The 20,239-nt window shown below is 36.2% G+C and overlaps 1 protein-coding gene and 1 non-coding gene across 2 annotated transcripts in view; both read right to left on the bottom strand.

Annotated features, from left to right (window-relative positions):
- Nucleotides 1-20,239, bottom strand: part of LOC149089642 (follicle-stimulating hormone receptor-like) — a 121,948-nt gene that overhangs the window by 41,292 nt on the left and 60,417 nt on the right. The window contains exons 2-3 of the mRNA XM_089232752.1: nt 12,260-12,334; nt 1,612-1,686 (exon numbers count right to left, since the gene is read on the bottom strand). Coding sequence (XP_089088878.1) covers nt 1,612-1,686; nt 12,260-12,334 — 150 coding nt within the window. The remainder of the gene's footprint in view (nt 1-1,611; nt 1,687-12,259; nt 12,335-20,239) is intronic.
- TRNAA-GGC (transfer RNA alanine (anticodon GGC)) lies at nt 8,781-8,852 on the bottom strand. The gene has a single exon. It is a non-coding gene; the product is annotated as a tRNA-Ala (tRNA).

The raw sequence follows: 20,239 nt of genomic DNA on the forward strand, positions 1-20,239 counted from the left end.
ATAAATAAACGGTAAAAGTAAGAATGTCTAAAGAAACAAATTATTGTACTAAAGCTACAAACGATAAAAGACATGATGAATGTGATGGATTTCGTATGTACAGGGTGACAAAATAAATGTCAAAATTTTAATGTGGGATTAGAAGGGTTGAAATTACGATTTTTCATCAAAAATTTATCTCTGGAAATGCCTCGCTTGAGCTCTAGCATATAAAGCAAGATTAACCCTTAGCGGTCCAAAGGTTATTTTCGGCAATTCGTTGGTACAGCGCGTACTTTATAGAACCACCCCAGCGATAAGAAAGCCCCTGAATGTTTGCCCCTTTGTGATTTTCGTAAAACTATTGAGAAGCCGATTTCACAAGGTCCTTGCTATTATTGTAAGGAGCCATTGTAGTAATTCAGTACCGCTATTTCCTGATGAGGACCCATGTCGAGTCCACCTCGAAATGATCATATATAGCCCGTTTGTAACGGTTTCAGACGTCCTCTTTGACGAAACATGACGTATGGTCATCGCATCTTTTTATGTGTTTCTTTCGGATATAGTTATCAATTGGTTATAGTTATCTCAAACCCCGAGTTCCAGTGTGATCACATCAAACGACGTGCATTGTATTAGCATATTGTCATATATTTTATTTAAATACACAACTTGCACATCGGCAATCTAAGAATGTGCTTTTGATGAAACTCCGTTTACATCAAAAATACATTTGCAGCGAAGATGCAAATGACATCCTCAGGCGAAGTTTTCTTGTTCGCAATCATGATTTATTATAAAATTATTAAAAAATAAATTATAATCAGTTTCTTTAACATCCCATGAGAAATATTAACGTTGGATCTGTCTGTTTGTTTTTTCTGAGTGTGTATCTTTAAAACTGTCACTAAAGTTTATAAAATTGACATTGCTAACATTCTAACATACTGACACATTCTAAATTGTCTTTATTTTTTCATCTTAAATTCGATCATCGCAATGCAGACTGCGTATTATATCGTTAGACGTTCATTTTACACCATGTTGGGCATAGACATCGGGACCTGAGGACTAAGGGTGTGTGATTGGGCTTCCTCGTCCTCCCTAATACTCTGTGAACTTTGTGAGAGGGCTTAGCCGCCCCCCCCCCCCAAAGAATTCATAGATATACAATATGTAATTGCATTATAAGCTACAGAGTTCATGGGCCCTCCCCCTTATGTGGACGATCCTGAATCTCTTAGACATGGGACGTCTAGCAACTGTTCACAATGACGAAAACTGAACAGAATTTCATCATACAATTATTATATAAGAGTATTAAGAGAATACTATATTTAGTATGATAATACTAAATATAGGGGTTTTACAGCCTTCAACACCATATCATTCATAAGAAAAGGATTGTTTAAAAGTTGGTGAAAATTTCTTTGATTCTGAAAAATTGTGTGTGAATAGACAATTTCTTTAATTTCTGAAAAGCGTTCGCTTGCTGCTTCTGATACCATGGCGTGCCGCGGGTTGGCCACCCCTGGTATAGATGGAATACCAACGAATTGTAGTATTGAAATCACAGTAAGTATTAAATGTGTACAAAGACAAGAAGAGTGCACAAACGCAAGAACTTACAGAGTCTTGAGTTTGTTGATTCCATCAAAAGCCCCGGGTTCTATTTTCTTCAATTTAATCATATAATCTAAGAACCTGGAAAAACAAAATGCCGTTAAACATGCCATAAAACCAGATTCGTCTGACAAACAATCGCTTTTTGTTGTCTTTTGATTCAAAGAGCGACATGATTGTCTTCCCTTCCTCATAAATTAAGGTAAAGAAAAACAAAGGGAAATATATTATAAAAAAGCAATACATCTGATACAATAAATTTTTATTTTATTTTCAAGCCTCAAAAAAAGCTTGAATGTTGTTTGAGGATACGAATAATATTTGTCATTATTTTTGCAAAACAAAAACAATTAGAGGCTTTTATTTACATAAATTATAAGTAGCAATGACTTCCAAAAAAAAGAAAATATTTTAATGCCACTGTGTGTGGATGCAAAATAAATATTTGAATTCTCATTATTATAATAACACACGCACATTATTCGGCTGTTGTGATTTAAAATTGACAATCTGACATTATTGTCAAAAATTTCAAATATTTGAAATTTGACTTTTACAGTATATATCATTAAAAAACTATAAACAATCACGACGGCACGTGTCTATTCTGTTATACTCGAATCCAACTACGTATTTTCCGAATTATTAATGTTTACCTGCTCTTTGAAATTTGAGTTAATTACGGTGGCTTCAAGCTGTGTATACATTTTTGAAGCACAATCTTTTCGAAGTTAATTTTTGAAATCATTAAATCTATTAATAGTATATTTCAGAAGGATATAATATCAGTATATTTCTGAATAACCGGGTTTAAAAGGATTCAGAGCTGAATTTTACACTTCATTTTAATCTGGATGTGAATAATCTAGTTTGAATGCCTTTGCATGATAGACGCTAATGGTTTTCACCAAATACACTCATGTCCATAAATTAAGGATAATGCCAGCTCCGGCAAATAAAGGTTCAGAAACAAAATAAACGTTACTTATTCATAAAGCCCATTTATTAAACAAAAGATAAACAACAAAAACGATGGTGTATGTATGATACCATTCATAAAAACTACGATTTCTGCTCCCTGGAGCAATTGTAAAAAATATCTCCTTTACAAAAACTTACTATTACATGGTTGGTATGATGGTTAATACATTGTATGTCTCCCATGCGATGAAATACAGTCCGTACAACGCCTAGGCATGCTGAGTATCAAATTATCGATCTGATCTTGGGGAAGATCACTCCACTCAGCAAGCAATGCTCTCCGAAGTTCCGGTACACATGTAGGAGGTGGTTGACGGGCTGCAACTCGTCGGCCAAGCATGTCCCACACATGCTCTATCGGATTCGAGTCAGGTGAGAATGCTGGCCATTCCATACGGGTTATATCCTCAGATTCAAGGCATTCGTTTACTCGGTGAGGACGGGCGTTGTCATCCATAAACACAAATTCTGCGCTCATGGCACCCCTAAACAAACGTACATGTTGTTCCAGAATGATGTCCGGATAAATTTGGGCTTTCATGGTTCCGGTTTGAACATGCAGATCTGTTCTGCAACCCAGTATAATTCCACCCCAAACGAGCAATGCTGCACTACCGTAACGGTGTCGTTCAATGATGTTGTCTTGGTGGTAACGGGTACCTGGCGTTCTCCATATGAATGTCCGACGTGAATCAGACTGCAAGCTAAACCTGGACTCGTCGGAAAACATCACACAAGCCCACTGTGACGATGTCCACATTGCATGTTCTCTACTTCAGGCTAATCGCTGCCGACAGTGAGTTGCCGTGAGCGGAACACATCTGACAGGCCTGCGAGCATATAGACCAATATCCGTGGCTGCAGATAGCTGACGAGACAAGTCGGATGCTGTGCTCCGTCTGCTTCTTTTGGCAGTTACTCCCAAATACCGGTCTTCATTCAGCGTTGTAACTCGGGGGTGAGCTGTACTGTAGCGTCTACTGACATTTCCGTTATCTTTGAATCGTTGCCAAAGCCTAGAGATGACACTTTGGACAATTTCAAGTTCCTCGGATACCTCCATCTGAGTACGCCCACATTCCAGGCGGCCAATAATTCTACCACGTAAAAAGTCATCCACATGCGTCCTCTGTGTCATAGCTATTCGTTTATGGCACTGAGCGCCTTATAGAACTCTTGTGAACAATTTTACTTCTTTGCCACCATTCCTTATATACCCCCCTCTTACACTCTCGTCATTGTGACGTACTATCGGCAGCATCTGGTGGCTTCCTGAAATTTGCATGTCATTCTTGCAGATGTGTGTGATAATTCTACAGGTGAAATTTTTACTTTAGATTTCGATTTCTGTGTGATTCTGTGTTATCCTTAATTTATGGACATGAGTGTATTTACATTCAATGATTTTAATTTTGAGACACGCTGTGTTGATTCTCAAAATTTCTATGTTCGTGGACAGAAATGTAGAATCTTTAAAATACTTTTTGGCACCCTGCTCGATCTCTGTGAACAAGGGCGTAGCGAGGGGGGGCGGGGACTTGGGGGTCTGGTCCCCCCCCCGAAATGTAAGCAAATGACCGAAAAAAGGGAAAAAGAGTGCCAAATCCATTGTTCTGTCACTTTGGCCCCCCCCCCGAACGAAATTTCTGGCTACGCTCCTGTCTGTGAATGAGAGTGATTAGTGAGTGAGTCTGCGAATGATCGAGGGGTTAGTCAGTGGTGATGGAGCACCAGTAACAGGAAAATTCTTTCGACCAATCAATCGTTCCTTTCGTTGCTCACTCACAAACTCACTTGATCGCCGCTGTGGTGGTCGAGTGGTTATAGTGACGGACTCGCAATGCGAGGATCCGGATTCGAACCTCACAGTGGTGGTCGGCTGAAGTTGGTTTTCCGTGGTTCCCAACTTCAAGGCGCAAATGCGAGCCGATCTCCCCGTTAAAAAGTCTCGCCACAGAGAGCAACAGTCCTACAACGATAAATCATTCAATCATAACACTTCACTCATAGTTAGAAAAACTGGTGGCAGATGGCAGCACTACACATAACAAGCAGTACTGAGAAACAAAAAACTTCACGTCAGGTTTCACTACACGTACACGCACATTCCCGCATGTACCGATTCGTTGGGGGTTCCAAGGGGAGTGTGGGCGGGGTGCATGTGTGGTGTAGCAGAAGCAGGTAGGGCTGCCAAAAAATGGCTCGGGAATCCATTATGTTCTTAAGTCAGCCACCTCGTTGGGCAGTTTGCCTGTTGTGGCGTTGTATTTGATCAATGTTTTTCCGTTCGTTTGCCCAATTGCTCACTGTCATTCATAGAATCGCTTGATTGCTCACTCAGACTTAATTTCTGATTCATAGACTCATTTTATTGCTCATTCACTCATTTATTCTCACTTAATTGTTCATTCCCTCGCTTATCCACACTCAATTGCTCATTTATATCCCACTTAATTGCTCATTCACTCATTTATTCACACTTAATTGCTCATTCACTCATTTATTCACACTTAATTGCTCATTCACTCATTTATTCACACTTAATTGCTCATTCACTCATTTATTCACATTTAATTGCTCATTCATATCCCGCTTAATTGCTCATTCATTCACTCGCTCATTTGCTCACTCACTCATTTCAAACTGTTGTCGGTGAATTTTCTGGGCACAACACTGATTACTATCCATTACTATTTTCAGCGTAATTCTATCCTCAAAATGTCTTTTGCAAGTCCTCGCCAATCTTATGGCACACAGCTGCTCAAAGGAGCACCGTTTAAGCACGGCATCTAAAGATCACTCATATGACAACTCTGGCAAATTAAGATCATTAAAATAATTATCAGATCTTGAATGAAGCTAAAATATGATAGTTTAATTAAAATGCCGGTCAAGAGCACAAAATCAGACCCAAGCATCAAACACTTTTGGGTGCTTAAGTCGAAAGCAACAACGTTGAGCAGCATTGAGTATGTGTATATCGATTTCGAGTTTTTGTGAGAACATCAATGGCCATGATTTCTATTGAATATCTGCTCTGAGTGGTGATCGTGGTCTAATTATATATCTGATATAGTAAATGGCGCAGGTACGTTGAAAGAGACGAAGGAAACAGAAGTTGCAGAATAAAATAAGTGGCTCAGGGAAATAATCGATTTCTCTGATACATGTCTTTCAAGAAACTGCAATTATATCAGAAAAACACGAATAAGCTTCAACACACTAGTATGACTAGGATCTAAAAAACACTTCCCAACATTGAATAAAGCAAATAATAATTTTTCAAGAGTTCGTTTCCGTAAAAATAATGTTTCCAGCATTTTCCTCTCAAAGAGGAAGATGATTAATCCCTTGATGTAGAAATTTTCAGGAAAAATAGGGGCAAATTTATTCGGCCATATCATGTTGTGTGGCGTCACATGAAGTTGTTTTTTCCTCCACCGAAAGAGTTGTTAATGCATGGAACAGCTCACTTCTGTTGTCGTGGATTCCCCCCACGAACGGCGCCTTCAAAAAATATATATGTGGTGTGACAATATGCTGATATGCTAATCATGCTAATCTTCTTGTTTACTGTTAAAATACTTAATGCAAGTCCCAGGGGCAAGGAATTGCTACTCGCGAGATGTTAATGGTGCTCCCCTTGGGAAGATGTTTTCTTTCCCATCGAGAAAATAAATTCCCCCTCCGGGGAACCCCCGTACGACGAATCATATTCGCCAGGCCGGGGTAAGTTACTCATATATAGGGAGTCTGGGCCAAAATTGCCAAAACGTAACGGCTTGTACTGGAAAAACTACACATATTTGGTTATAAAAGTGCTGTGATAGGGAATTTCTTCAGATTTTACACCGCACATATGCACTTTTTCGCACATGCGCAATGTCAACAACTACTTTAAGATGTTTATCGCAGCGTTTTCACGAACTGCCAGCGTAGAAACGCCGTGGTAGGCCGGATCTGTTTTTTGGAAGTTTTTCAACTTCAAGGTGCATAAATGCAAGGAGAGTGGATCTCCCATTCATAAAAAGTATCTCCACAGAATACACACACAATCTAGCTTACAACATTTAAATTCACGCGTAGTACGTGATACAGGCAAAATAAACTGCCGAGTTCAGAATGCCGATGGCAGCACTACTGGAACACATAACTGACATTTCTCAGAAATAAGCTTAACAATCGTGCACAAAGCATACACGGCATATTTCGACATGCACTAATTCGGTAGATTTTTCTTTGAGGAATGATTACGATGTGTATTTGCGGTTTAGTAGTAGTAGTAGCATGTGGATATCACAACATAACGTTCAGTACATGCTTGAGGCTAGCTGAATTTGAATCAGTAACTCGTGATAAATGCAGTGTACAAACTTAATAACACATGTGAAGCTCCCTGCATGTGAAACAGCGTCTGCAGCAGTTGATTTGGTAACCCCTTAAATGCTACCAAACACCAGAACTGTTTGGACAAATGGTACTCACGTCGAAAACTTTATTAACCTGGAAATAAACTTGAGGAGTTTCCTTCTTGAACGCACCTTAAATTTGTTAGTAACCATGTATGACGCGCTTACAATAAGCGGTTACACTTTGTATTCTGAACTGAATGGCTATTACAAAAGTCTGACTATTTGATGGACATGCCCGGTGCCCGCCTGAGTTTTAAGTAATCCCGGGAGAATGAAATATGATATCATTTGGTTATATCATTCATTAGCGATTCACTTTATGTCCTGCTATCATCATATTAAATAATCTAATAATCCAAATTTGCAATTATGTTCTTTCACAAAGGATCAATCTTGATTAATGATTCCGATCATCCCGATATCATGTCATGATTTACGCTCATTTCATTCGTCTCCATTATGCGATCGGCAGCATAATTGTCTCAAACCATGTAGTTTATAATAATCTTATAATTAATCTTTAATAATCTTTCAAATTATGCAAGGCTGTGCCGTGGTTTAGAATTTCCTGAAACTTACAAGGTGTCATATTTGTAATAGCCTTGAACTGCGTTTCAATGATTTTTCTACCATATTATGCCATAATTTAAAGTTCATATCGTTTCCTGCCTGGAAAAGAACGTCCGCGTAATGACTTTTATCATTTTTCAAATACGATTAAATAGTTATTTATTAAATAGCTAGTACAGCAAAACTTTGTTGATTCGAGGTCCAAAGTCACTGGAAAAAAGTTAAAATTATACAAAATAACAATTTTCCAATTAACTATGCTGAATCCGTAAAAATGACCAAACCTTGCAACTTAATCATTATTATCAAATATTAAGGAGTTATCATCAGTTACGAAGTTATTTCCCCAAATTTTAATATATTTATATTAATATACAGGGTGTGCTGTAAGTGCTAATGCAGCCTTTGTCTCGTCAACTCTCCGTCGTAGAGGTGTGATTCGAATTTAAAAAATGCTCAAAATGCGTTAAAAAATTACCCTGCACCAGTTTTCAGAGTAAGAACACAGTGTATCACAAAATAAACAATCTGAATTTATATACGTATTTCATTCTATGATTCTGAAATTATTTCATTCTATGATTCTGAAATTATTTCATTCTATGATTCTGAAATTATTTCATTCTATGATTCTGAAATTATTTCATTCTATGATTCTGAAATTATTTCATTCTATGATTCTGAAATTATTTCATTCTATGATTCTGAAATTATTTCATTCTATGATTCTGAAATTATTTCATTCCATGAGCCTAGAAATATTTCTTTCCTGATTATGAATTATCATGAGCTGTGAAATAAAATTTTCCCCCGATTCTTAACTTATTTCTCTCAATAATCGTGAATTTATTTCTCTCGTTGTTTTCAAAATTATTTCTCTCAGTTGTTGTAAAATTATTATTTTTCATTTATTTTTCAATTAATATTTTTCATTTATTATTTTTCAATTATTTCGAAATTATTATTTTTCAATTATTTTGAAATTATTATTTTTCAATTATTTTGAAATTACTATTTTTCAATTATTTTGAAATTATTATTTTTCAATTATTTTAAAATTATTTCATTCAATAATTGTGGAATTATTTCATTCTATAATTGTGAAATTATTTCTCAGTAAATAGGAAATCCAAGATATACTGAAGACTGGATGTTGTGAAGATATTTATTATTTGAGATGTTAATTTTTTAAGGAAGGAAAAAACTCATCTCTGCCTCTACCGGGAGTCGAACCCGGGCCCCTCGATTGCCGGACGAGTGCTCTGACCACTAAGCTACAGAGGAGATAGAGATTTCCCTTCGCTAGAGCGTATATATGCCGAACGGAACCGATCAGCTAATAGCTCATGGACGACGAGCCACCAGAGGGCTATATATATGACATGAATGTCGCTCTCCACTTGTTAATACAAGATACCACTTGTTAATACGAACCTCTACCGGGTTCGACTCCCGGTAGAGGCAGAGATGAGTTTTTTCCTTCCTTAAAAAATTAACATATCAAATAATAAATATCTTCACAACATCCAGTCTTCAGTATATCTTGTATTAACAAGTGGAGAGCGACATTCACGTCAAATAGGAAATCATTTCTTTTATTAATTCTAAACTTTTTTCATTAAGTTGTTTTAAAATTGCTTCTTTCTTCAATTGTGGAATACGAATTTCTTATTAAGGTTTTTTTTTTCCCCAGCATTTGTATAAATTTTGTAACTATATAAGAGCCTTTGTAGGCGGTCCACTGCTAAAATCTTCGACAGCCACATGCGGCCACGGAACTTGTGTTGAAAGCCCCTGATAATACAATTCCGTGGAAACCTTGTCAACTATTTACAATGCCTCCTTGTTCTGTAATAAATAACATAATAAATAATAATTCTGTAATAAATAACGACAAACAAAATTTTTGACATTGCGTTTTTTTTTTAACTTTCACGTAACTATCGTACAAGTTTTTGCATAAAAAGAATATTTTTGGAAATAATGGGAGAGAGAGTGAAATGGTTTTTTTAGAAATTTGTTTGAGAAATTTGTATGTTTATGTATTTCAAAAAAATGAAATTCGAAAAAACTTTATCCAGATTTTCGAACTGAATTTTTTTTTATATCACAACATAAACACAAATAATTTTTTTTTGAGAAAAGGATGAAAAATAGTGCGAATTTTGTTGATTTTGGGCCAGGGGAACCAATTCGGCGGGACTGATTACACCTGAACCTTTTTCCAATATATTCTGTATCCGAAACGTTCGTAAAGCTTCAGCTGGCGATTCGTGGCTGAGGTAAAACAACACCAATGGTGCTTTATCTACCAATATGCATATAAGAATGAAAATCTTATGTAAGTTACTCTTGACTTATTAAGTTACTCACTTGACACGTTTAAAAAGAAATACGATAAACATGTTGGGGTAAATCGAGAAGCTATCCATTCTTAGAATAAGACAACCATAAGTATTCTTTATGGGCATTGTATAATATTTTATCATGTGTATATATTGTTTGTAATTTGTGTTAATTGCATTTTTAATTGGGTTGCTGTATTTTTGAAACATATGACAACCATATTTTTATGGGCATCTTTTTATCAGCCACCTCGTTGGGCATTTTGCCTGTTGTGGCGTTGTATTTGTATTTGTATTTGTAAGGCGTCAGCAGCAGGAAACTCCAGAAATGAGCTGTAAATTGACACCCGGCATTTTATAGGACTCCTATCTTCATTTTATTTGATATACTTTTGTACAGCGCCCTCTATCGACAAAAAATTTTCGTGAGAATATAACTTTTTCTCAAAAACCACATTCAAATATGCCAATTTCTTCCATTTTTTTTCAATTAATTTTTAAAGTATTTACGAATTTATGGGACACCCTGTATAAAAAAGGTACGCGATTTGGTGACGCAGAACGGTAAACCATCAGTATTGAATTCCAGCTCAATTCATGACACTTATATTGAGATTTAATTCAAATATAAGTTTAAAAAATTTGATTTTCCAAAATATATTTCTATTTATGTAGAAATCAGATAGGCGCTACCACAGTTTTCTCTAACACACGTCGTTAGCTTCATATTCCACCTTTTAAGTGGAATGTTTTGATTTCATTATAAGATATAAGTGCATTTATAACAAGAGATTAATAATGTCGATACTACGATTGGTTTCAATTCAAATTGAATCTAAGGAGATGAGAGATGAATATTCGATGATGAAGAGGTTCGCTTTCATGAGACGATATCAATGAAAATCTGGTTATGTATAGAGAAATGTGGTTTACGCCATTATAATCTCGAAACCTTAGCCGGAAGAGAAACTTTGATATTTAGTTAAAAGTTATATTCATATGCAATGTAAAGGTTTCCAGATCAAGTACGATATTGATGCGTTCGAATCACGACTACATAATGAATGAATTATTTCAATATCATTTTTTGAAACTGATACGCAAATGTTTTCATCGGGATGGAGAGATCAAATAACATGCAATAAACCACGTGTGTATTTTCATCATGGATTTTATTTATTTGCGTCTTTTTGAAATATCATATCTTCTCTCAGACCAGAATACTGTTTCGTCATTGACGTCATCATACTTTGAGTTTAATATGATGATTAGGCTCGGACTTTTATGGCGTAATAATCTTGAAAATATGCAAGCATTTAGGATCTAAAAAAACATGAAAATATGACCTTATAATTTCCCCATTATAATATCATCTCGTCTTTTTCAGTTATTCTTTCTTATTTTATTAAAATAAAATATAAACAAAAAAGTTCAGCAATTTTCCATTGTAATTAAAATCCTCTCAGCAGATTAACACGTCTATCTTATGGTTATAACTGTTCTTTATTTCCTTCTAGAAAATCGCATTGAATTTCATTAAGAACGTTTTCAAAACTTTTAAAAAATGCTATTGTTTAGTTTCTTCTAAGAAATATTTTAGGAAAATACTTTGCGGAGGTTTTTTTTTTCCTTTGAAAATTCGTTAAAAATTACCATATGGAGCAATATTCATGAAGACTTTTTCCAAAAAGCAGACTCTAGTTTCTGCAATCTCGTTGAGTGTCTCTCAAGCTGATTTGCAACAGTGCTGCACATTAAACTGATTTTTTTTGCTGGAACTTTTAACAAAATAAAATACAGGGGTGTGTCATCGATGCCACTTCTTTTAAACCGGGCAAAATTCCGGTCTTGATATGAGTTGATATGAGAGATATGAGCTATAATCACCGGATTTACCACATTCACCATAACAACTATTTCGTAATATATTAGAAGAATTAACGTGCATTTTGTAATTTTTGAGATTTTTTTTGGTCGATAATAATTGGACTTGGCGTCTGAATTTGAAAACGTTGGCACCTTTGAATGAAATGTTTCTAGAACAGCGTCATTTTCAGACTATCTTCAACAACATTACTTTTAACATGAAAACTTTATGTGCAATTATACAAATACAAATACAAATACAAATACAACGCCACAACAGGCAAAATGCCCAACGAGGTGGCTGATAAAAAGATGCCCATAAAAATATGGATGTCATATGTTTCAAAAATACAGCAACCCCATTAAAAATGCAATTAACACAAATTATAAACAATATAACACAAATTATAAACAATATAAATTATTAGCATTATACTCAGACGGTAAATTCGAGAAGTATTAGTGGAGTTATTTACTTACAGTTCTTCCAGAGAGTCTGCGTATGGCTTCAGGGAATCCCTATAGATAACTTCGATTCCTACCAACTGCATGGTTCTAAACAGAAAAAAAAAATGTTTTATGTATAGGAAATTCCACTATAAAGGAAACTAGAAATCATAAAAATGAAGTATTTTTACAAGAGGTGAGCATGATAACAACAATGGTCTCTTGAAAGTGATAGGTGACGCCAATCGTTATCGCTAGAGGTGAGTAATTTGCAATTTTTTCGTGAGGTGAATTCATTCGTGGAGGAGGGGAAGTGAACTACATCCTTAGGGCAACAAGTTCGAATGACCAGAAATTTTGGGCAATGGATGATGAAGAATGTTAGACTAGAACACGGATGGAGCAGAGAAATTTATACAGCCCACAGCAGCATAAGGCCCCTAAATTAGCCTCTGTCTTTAAAGCAATAGTTTTAAAGCAACAACTTTGACGTTGCTTCTAAAAATGGATCCTGTATTCGCTATACCCTTCCAGAAATACAGATGTTTTTCAGAAAATGGTCTTCTGTTTTAATGCATGGTCGGCATATATTATTGATGTTAATGGTGGCAATGGCTATAATTTTCTTGCTATGCCTCACATTATGCAGGATACCCATTCTCAAAGCGCAGGGGGGCCACCTGAATGCAAGGAAACAATGTCCCAAATTCGGTACCTTAAAATAATGTGGTATCTTAGACTTGACGTCCAAAGCATTAGAGATGATCGCCTGGCTACAAATAGATTTGTTCTCGCTTCAGACATTCGGTACAAGCTGACGGAAAACTGTTAACACAGCATAGTCCTGGATCAAAATTAACCGTTGATGAGCAATTGTTGCCATATAAATAACGATTCAAATTCATCCAATGCATGGCAAATGAGCCCTGTTCCTCAAATAATCAAGTTCTGTTTAGCAACTGTTGTGATATCCTCAACTATGTCTTGAACAACTATCCGTATTTTGGCAAAGATAAAGAGCGAACAATAAATGCTCAATTTTTAGAGTGTGTAGTATTATTGCAAGCACGTCTAAAGTCTGGACGCACTGTCACAACTGCCAACTGTTTTATATTTATGGAACTTGAAGATGAACCATTCTGTAAAGAAAACCACAATTGCACGTGTTACTTCAAAGCCACAATATTGTCCTGTGACATTGAGAAAACTAAACAACACACTCACGATTTATAGGTGCAAGAGTAAAAATAATTTCGTAATTCTTAGCATCTTGTACGAATGCGATGCGTCTGCAGATGAAAGCACTAAAAAAACTGAACACTGCCACTTATTGCAATAGTACTAAATGTGGCATACGAGATGCCGAGGAAATACACTACAAGGTACGGAACTCGCAGGCATCCTATTTATGTATTTTACAACGTTCTTGACATTGTCACAGTCAATGGGTTGAATACTTCTCAAGAAATCCTTGGGCTTCACAGTATCACGCCCAGGATTTCTGCTTGCGTGATGCTTCGCGCAAAAAATGTCCTCCAATTCTCCTACACACCAAAAAACGAAACAAATGTACCTTTCAACTGTGCAAGAGACAGAATAAGGCTTCTGATAGCTGCTAAGAATACCAATGTCCAGTGTATATAGTGTTCAAACTTGTGCTGATGTCTAACAAGCTTTAGAAAATATCGAGGATTCATATCATAATATCGCTCTGAGACACGTACTAATTTATAATATGTGTTAAACCAAATCACCCTTTTCTGCTCTATTATAATTTGTACTCGTGCACACGCACATCGTGAAATAGGCCAAATCTTATAGTCAGACCTGGGTATGACGTCATCTCTAGAACCTAATAAAAATGACTTCATAAGCGGAGTGATTGCTTGAAAACGCGTAAAACTTTTTGTCAATTATGCAAGCAAAGCTTCGAGAAAATGACGTTAAAAGTGGTCAACGTTATAACTGTATATATGTTATTTCAACATAAGTCATCAATGAAACAACAGTTACTTTTAAAAGGACTTGAATTTCTTATAGGGGTGGGGGGTCAATTTTACCCCTAACGGCGGTTTTAGGTGAGTCTAAAATCCAGGACAAACTGCACACTTTCAAATGAGTTCCTGGTTATTCTTTTATAAGTGCACATGGTTAATTTTAGCCCTTCCAAATTTTTGTAGAATTTTAAGTCGCCCTGTACATCAAAAGATATAAATAACAATCTCTGTGTAGAGAAATAAAAACACACGAAGAAATATGATTTAATAAAATTCCCTGGAAAAAACAATATCATGATATCTAAATATCTGAGAGTTTGGAAAATACTTATCAATATATTTTTCAGATAAAACTCGCTGAAATATATGTATGCGAGTTATATAAATGAACGAGTTATAAAATATGTATGCGTATTTTCTAAAGAAAAATTTCTCGAAAACATGTTTATACGACTTGTTTTCCTCTCAGATAAGAAATACCTCATGAATTTCATATTTGTCTTCGATCAGATTGTACTCCCTCAAATGGTCAGCCATTTTATATGCAGAGCATTCCAGACACACAAACCCGGTCTTCCCCGTTTTGTTCTAAAAATAAATGGAGAAGAAAAATTTTCATATACAGTCGGCCCCACTTAATCGAATAACGGATAAACGGATTCCTCCGCTTAAACGTATAAAATCCTTCGGCACCGAAATTTCCTTCATATAGAAAGACAATGTTAAAATTCCCCGCTAAATATATACTAATTTGAACGACTTTTTCCCTCTTAATTGCGCTTCTCACGTCAACTATTAATACACATCAACCACTACAAACATGTTTTTATTGAATGGATCATTTGGAATGAATGAAAAATATGTTAAATTTAAGAGTAGGTGCTGGACTATAATTATTCAGTTTTTCTTCAATACGCACAATTAATAATTTAATTTTTGTTCTCTTGAGTTAATAGAGGGCGCTAACTTTCCTAATGAAAAACAGAAATCATTGCTATTAGGCTATTTGATCATTGTAATTGAATATTATCTTCGTTTCATTTTTGACATATGATTTATTCGACACGCTTTATTAATGTTGATTCTTCATCAGTTCTTAATATATAAACTGTACTAACGTTGTAAAATAGCAATTGAATTGTTCCCCGCATAATCGGATATTGTATGCTGTAATCGTTGATATCTGATTAAGACAGGCTTGTGTAGCTACAGCCATTAAAATTTTTGATTCACCAGCTTTGAACTCAATTTATACATTTTCTATTAATTTTATGGTAATTAGTGGATGTTATCTTTAGGTTTCATATTCTCGTGAAAAATGGATTCCTGTCTGAAATTAAATTCTTGAAAAATGCATTAGTTTACATCGAATATTAATCATTAACTACACATCGACTTATGAGTCGAGGTCATGAAAGGTTAAAGTAATTACGGAAATATTGATTGATTATACATACTTTAGAATGATGAACGTTAATGGCGTTTGAAATACTGACCGGAGCAATATTATAAATCCATCATTTTTGTACTCATGATTGTCCTCAATTTCTTCTCGAGTTTACAAAATGAGATAAGTTTAATAATTCTAGTATAATCGGTATTTATCATATAAATCATATAGAATTTTTAGTCATGTGAGGTTTTGGGTATCTCACAACTTCGATCTATAATGCAGTGCCGTTTTTTTTTACCCCGGGAAGAGGTGACTGATGTATCTGGTTCTGGCCTACATACCGCCTGATAACAGTTGATGCTTCTATCTACTACCAATATTGAAGCAATGATTTATTATTATTTTTTATTGAAACGAACACATTTTCGAAATGTATTTCTGGTTGTGGCAATACATTTTTGATACTCGCGATCACTCCTTGAAGTCGGAGAAAACTGCAGAAAAATAGCAGTCTTGAAGTTTGACCTCACAGCTGTCCAAATTTCCGCCGAGAGCATGCAGACTTTTAAAAAAAACCACGTGTCCGTACACATTTTGGTCATGAATTCTTTTCTTGATAAAAAAACAACAATTTAATGGCGGCAATCTGATGCACGTTTTTGCTGATTTTCAGTTTGCTCGGAACCAACTACTGGTCCCTACGAAGACGAAATGAAGTGTTTAACTGCAATTTTGACTGCCTGCCATAGGTGGTAACGACAAAGACAATCTCGAGGACGACGATAAACTACGCGATCGCCGCAGTCACGGCAACATTCACTCGCAGTTTACAATTGACGGAGCAGTTAAAGAATGTCTGACAGACCTCACTTGCGCTCGAGTCGCTGGGTTTCTTACAGATTCACTTCTTCCTTACCGTATTCCCAGGAATTTCTAAGTGAAAGGTCAAAAGTTACAAATTGAAAAAACTACCTATCAAAATAAAGTAGGCGAAACCCGGTAAAACTCCTAGCCCAAGGTCAAGGATGTAGAGTCCAGATAATGGTCCGATGTCTTACATCTATCGTAAATCCTTACTCACTTTTCTCCAAAACCGATTGTACATTAAATCTAACCACGATATAAGGAAAACGCAAGTTTAAAAAGAGAACGGGCCATACCAATATACTCATGAATATTCAGAAGGAATAACATTAAACCATCAATTGCAGCCGCAGAATATTTATCTTCCCTTAATACGACGTAAAATGACTTGAAGCAGGAAAAATATTAACATATACTCATTAAAATTATTATCATCATCATCTCAAAACGAAATCAGATTAAATCAGCTTATTTCCAACCCAAGCGACAGTGAATATAAATTGACTCTAAGCTTACTTATTTTTCAACATGTTATTAATTAATGAAGGACACTTATCCTGTATCCAGATTGACAAAATATACTTACGGACTTCATTAACGACCTCTTCCAGTAACATTTTTGGTGAGTATTTTCTTCGCATAATTAATGTCCAACATAAAGACAGTTTGATAAGTGTTTAACATTAACCCCCCCCCCCAGACTTGACAATCTAATAACTACATTAATTAGTTGTCAATTAATTAAATTGAGTTTTCTCCTGAGTCTCTTAACATTGATGTGAATATAAATAAATATTCTATAGCTACATAAAAACTTTATGTACGTAATTTTTTTAAGAGAAAAATATGTCAGTCATTTTGGAGGGGAAAAAAATATGTTACTATTTCAAGGTAATGTCTCAGAGTGGACGAGTTCCTGAAGCTTTTTACAGTAGATAAACACTCCGGGAATTGCTCGAAGGACAAAAATATATATATATGTAGAAGGCTTCTGTGTTTATGACTTTGGATCACGGAAATAGTTTCGAAAGCCGTCAGGTGTTTGCGATCTGACCTTTGCCTCAAACAGGATATGCCATGAAGAACAACAGGATCAAATGTTCTTATAGCAGGCAAAAAGGAAAAGGAAAATGGTTACGTTTAAGATTCTTACGGTAGGTTTTTTGAGTTTTTTTTCGTTTACGTTTACGTTGTGATGAAGCATAACTGCTTGGAAATTTCAGCAAAAGAAACAGTTATTTACATGAATGACTCGTATATCAAATTTCCGCCCAAACACGAAACTAGTCACCGCCACAGGGAATGTCATAGAAATATTAGAATATAACATATTTATTTCAGCATGCATTTCTGATTGGAGAGATAGGTTGCGGCTCGGACGACTTTTCCACATTCCTCTGCGGAATACGAGGTGTATGTGTGGTTTAGTAGTAGTAGCTCCTATTGGTGTAGCACCTCCTAGAGATAGAAGGCCACCGCATGCGTTGTCAAGTTCATTGTAACGTCATTAAGACTACCTTGCAAGTTGCCACATTTTGAACCACAGCATACTATTTCGTTTCTTGTTATTTTGGCGTAGAACCTTCCTAGATGTGGGGGCTTAGAAATCGCAAAGAACCCGATCATTTCTTTCCCGAACAACGATGATATTGGCACGTGCAGCGGAATTTTTCCCTGGATATTCTGAGGGAAAATGGACTAATTGCTGACGTTACGAGGCGGAGGGCTTCTATCTCTAGGAGGTGCTGACTGGTGCCGGTTCTTACCGATGTGCAGTCTACAAAGACAGCATCACCTCTCGGGGGGGGGGGGGGAAGGCGAGACTTTTTAATCGGGAGATGTAGAACTTCACTACGGACAGCTTAAATTCTCTAAAAGTGTGCCCGTCACTAAAGGGATCGATAGATGTACCGCGGACCGCTTGAGTGTTCGTAAATGTGCGGTGGTTCACTCAAGTAAATGTGCCGCGGGACACTTCAGTGATTTTTGAATGTTCTATGCGCCTACTTGAGTGATCCGAAAATTTGCGCCACAGACCACTTAAATGCTCTGTAATTGTGCCACGGGTCACTTAAGCTATCTGTAAATGTGCCGGTGAGTTCATTTTTGAGAAAAGTCCAGGCGAAAAGTCCTGGGCACATTAAAAAAAAATATTAAAAAATCAACTAATCGACATAAAAAAAAAGGTGGGGATTATGTACGCATCAAAATAATTATCAACGCGTCGAATTTTTCATTTTAAATATGCAGAAAATTTCGAAATATCACGAGTGCGGTGGCCCAGGGGCAATAAGATACTCGCTGGAAGTACCAAAGGATGTTTAGAGGTGTCGCAAGTTCAAAACCCGGTGCCTCCTTGTCAGAAACCTTCCTGACACAGCGGTACAACAGAAACGGCGACATCAACACACAATAAAAGATTTCTACCGCAGGGAGTCCTGTGGCAGAGTTTCGCGCACGCTTGGCGTTTAAAGTTACTACGCAGATTATGCGCGCCAATTGACCTAAAGAAGAAAAAATATACAATTATATAAAAAGGGATGCCGTTCGGAATCGGCATTAAACTGTAGGGCCCGGCAAAATTATCCCTCGAGTGCAGAAAATGGCAGTGATGCGACGAAAATGATCGAAATTTCACTCGCAGATGGCGCTATATCACAAATAACTACATATAACATATAAAATGCGGCACAAACAGTGCATAATTATGATTTATTACTCAATTGGCGTTACATAAAATTACCCTATTTCAATATGAACATTCATTCCAGCTTTGGCTGTGTCTAAACGGTTAAAAGGATGTTCACATTGAAATGTGAGAGTGCTATGTGACGCAAATCGTAACATTAATTATACACTGTTTGCGTCACATTTTATCTGCTACTAGCTGTAACCGACGACTTCGCTCGCTTGAATTAGGTTATCCGAAAATTATTCTGCAATGATTTCCCCCATATAACATTTGCACCACGACGGGGGTAAAATTTCAGAAATGCCGTCGTAGTATGTGATTGTCTGTATTATAAAATATAATACTCACCAAATTTCATATTTATAGCTTCTGACTCAACGATGATTGCGCCATATTGCGCCACCTTTGAAACACCCCCATATGAGCCCCCTTTGATGTTGAATTTTGAAACATCCCGTTTTGGAGAGCCTCTACATTACAAACTAACACTGACCAAATTTCGTAATTATAGCTTCAGCGGTTTCGGCTCAGCATGATTTCGCTGCATAACCTTGGAACCCTCTTCTGACCCCTTTAGGAGTCGAATTTGAAAAATCGCTTTCTTAAAGTGTTCTTACGTCATCAAGTAAAACTACTGACCAAATTTCGTAATTACGGTTCCGGTTCGGCGTGATTTCAATGTGTTACCGTTGAACTACCACCCCCCCTCCCTTTTGACTCTCATAGCGGTCGAATTTTAGAACCCCCTTCTTGGTGAGTATTTACGTTATGAAATAAAACTATTGACTATATTTGATATTTATAGCTTCAGTGGTTCCGGCTCGGTGATGATGAATCTGTCAGTCAGGACATGTTATTATATATGCATAGATTGCTAGATATTAGTGCTATAAGTGATATATACAATGCTATCAGTAAGCGAAATTTTGAACTTTTCTTATTTTTATCAAAAAACAAATCTCGATACCTTGATAAGTATTTTGGCGCGAACCGCACTGTTTTATGAGAATTTTCTTGTTCAAAATTATCAAGTTGAAAAAATTTATTCATAATTTTTTTCTTCGAAC

The sequence above is a fragment of the Pholcus phalangioides genome, unplaced genomic scaffold (genome assembly GCF_987345545.1).
Source record: "Pholcus phalangioides strain wild (caught in Gottingen) unplaced genomic scaffold, Ppha-v1.0 ptg000001l_1, whole genome shotgun sequence".
NCBI lineage: Eukaryota > Metazoa > Arthropoda > Arachnida > Araneae > Pholcidae > Pholcus > Pholcus phalangioides.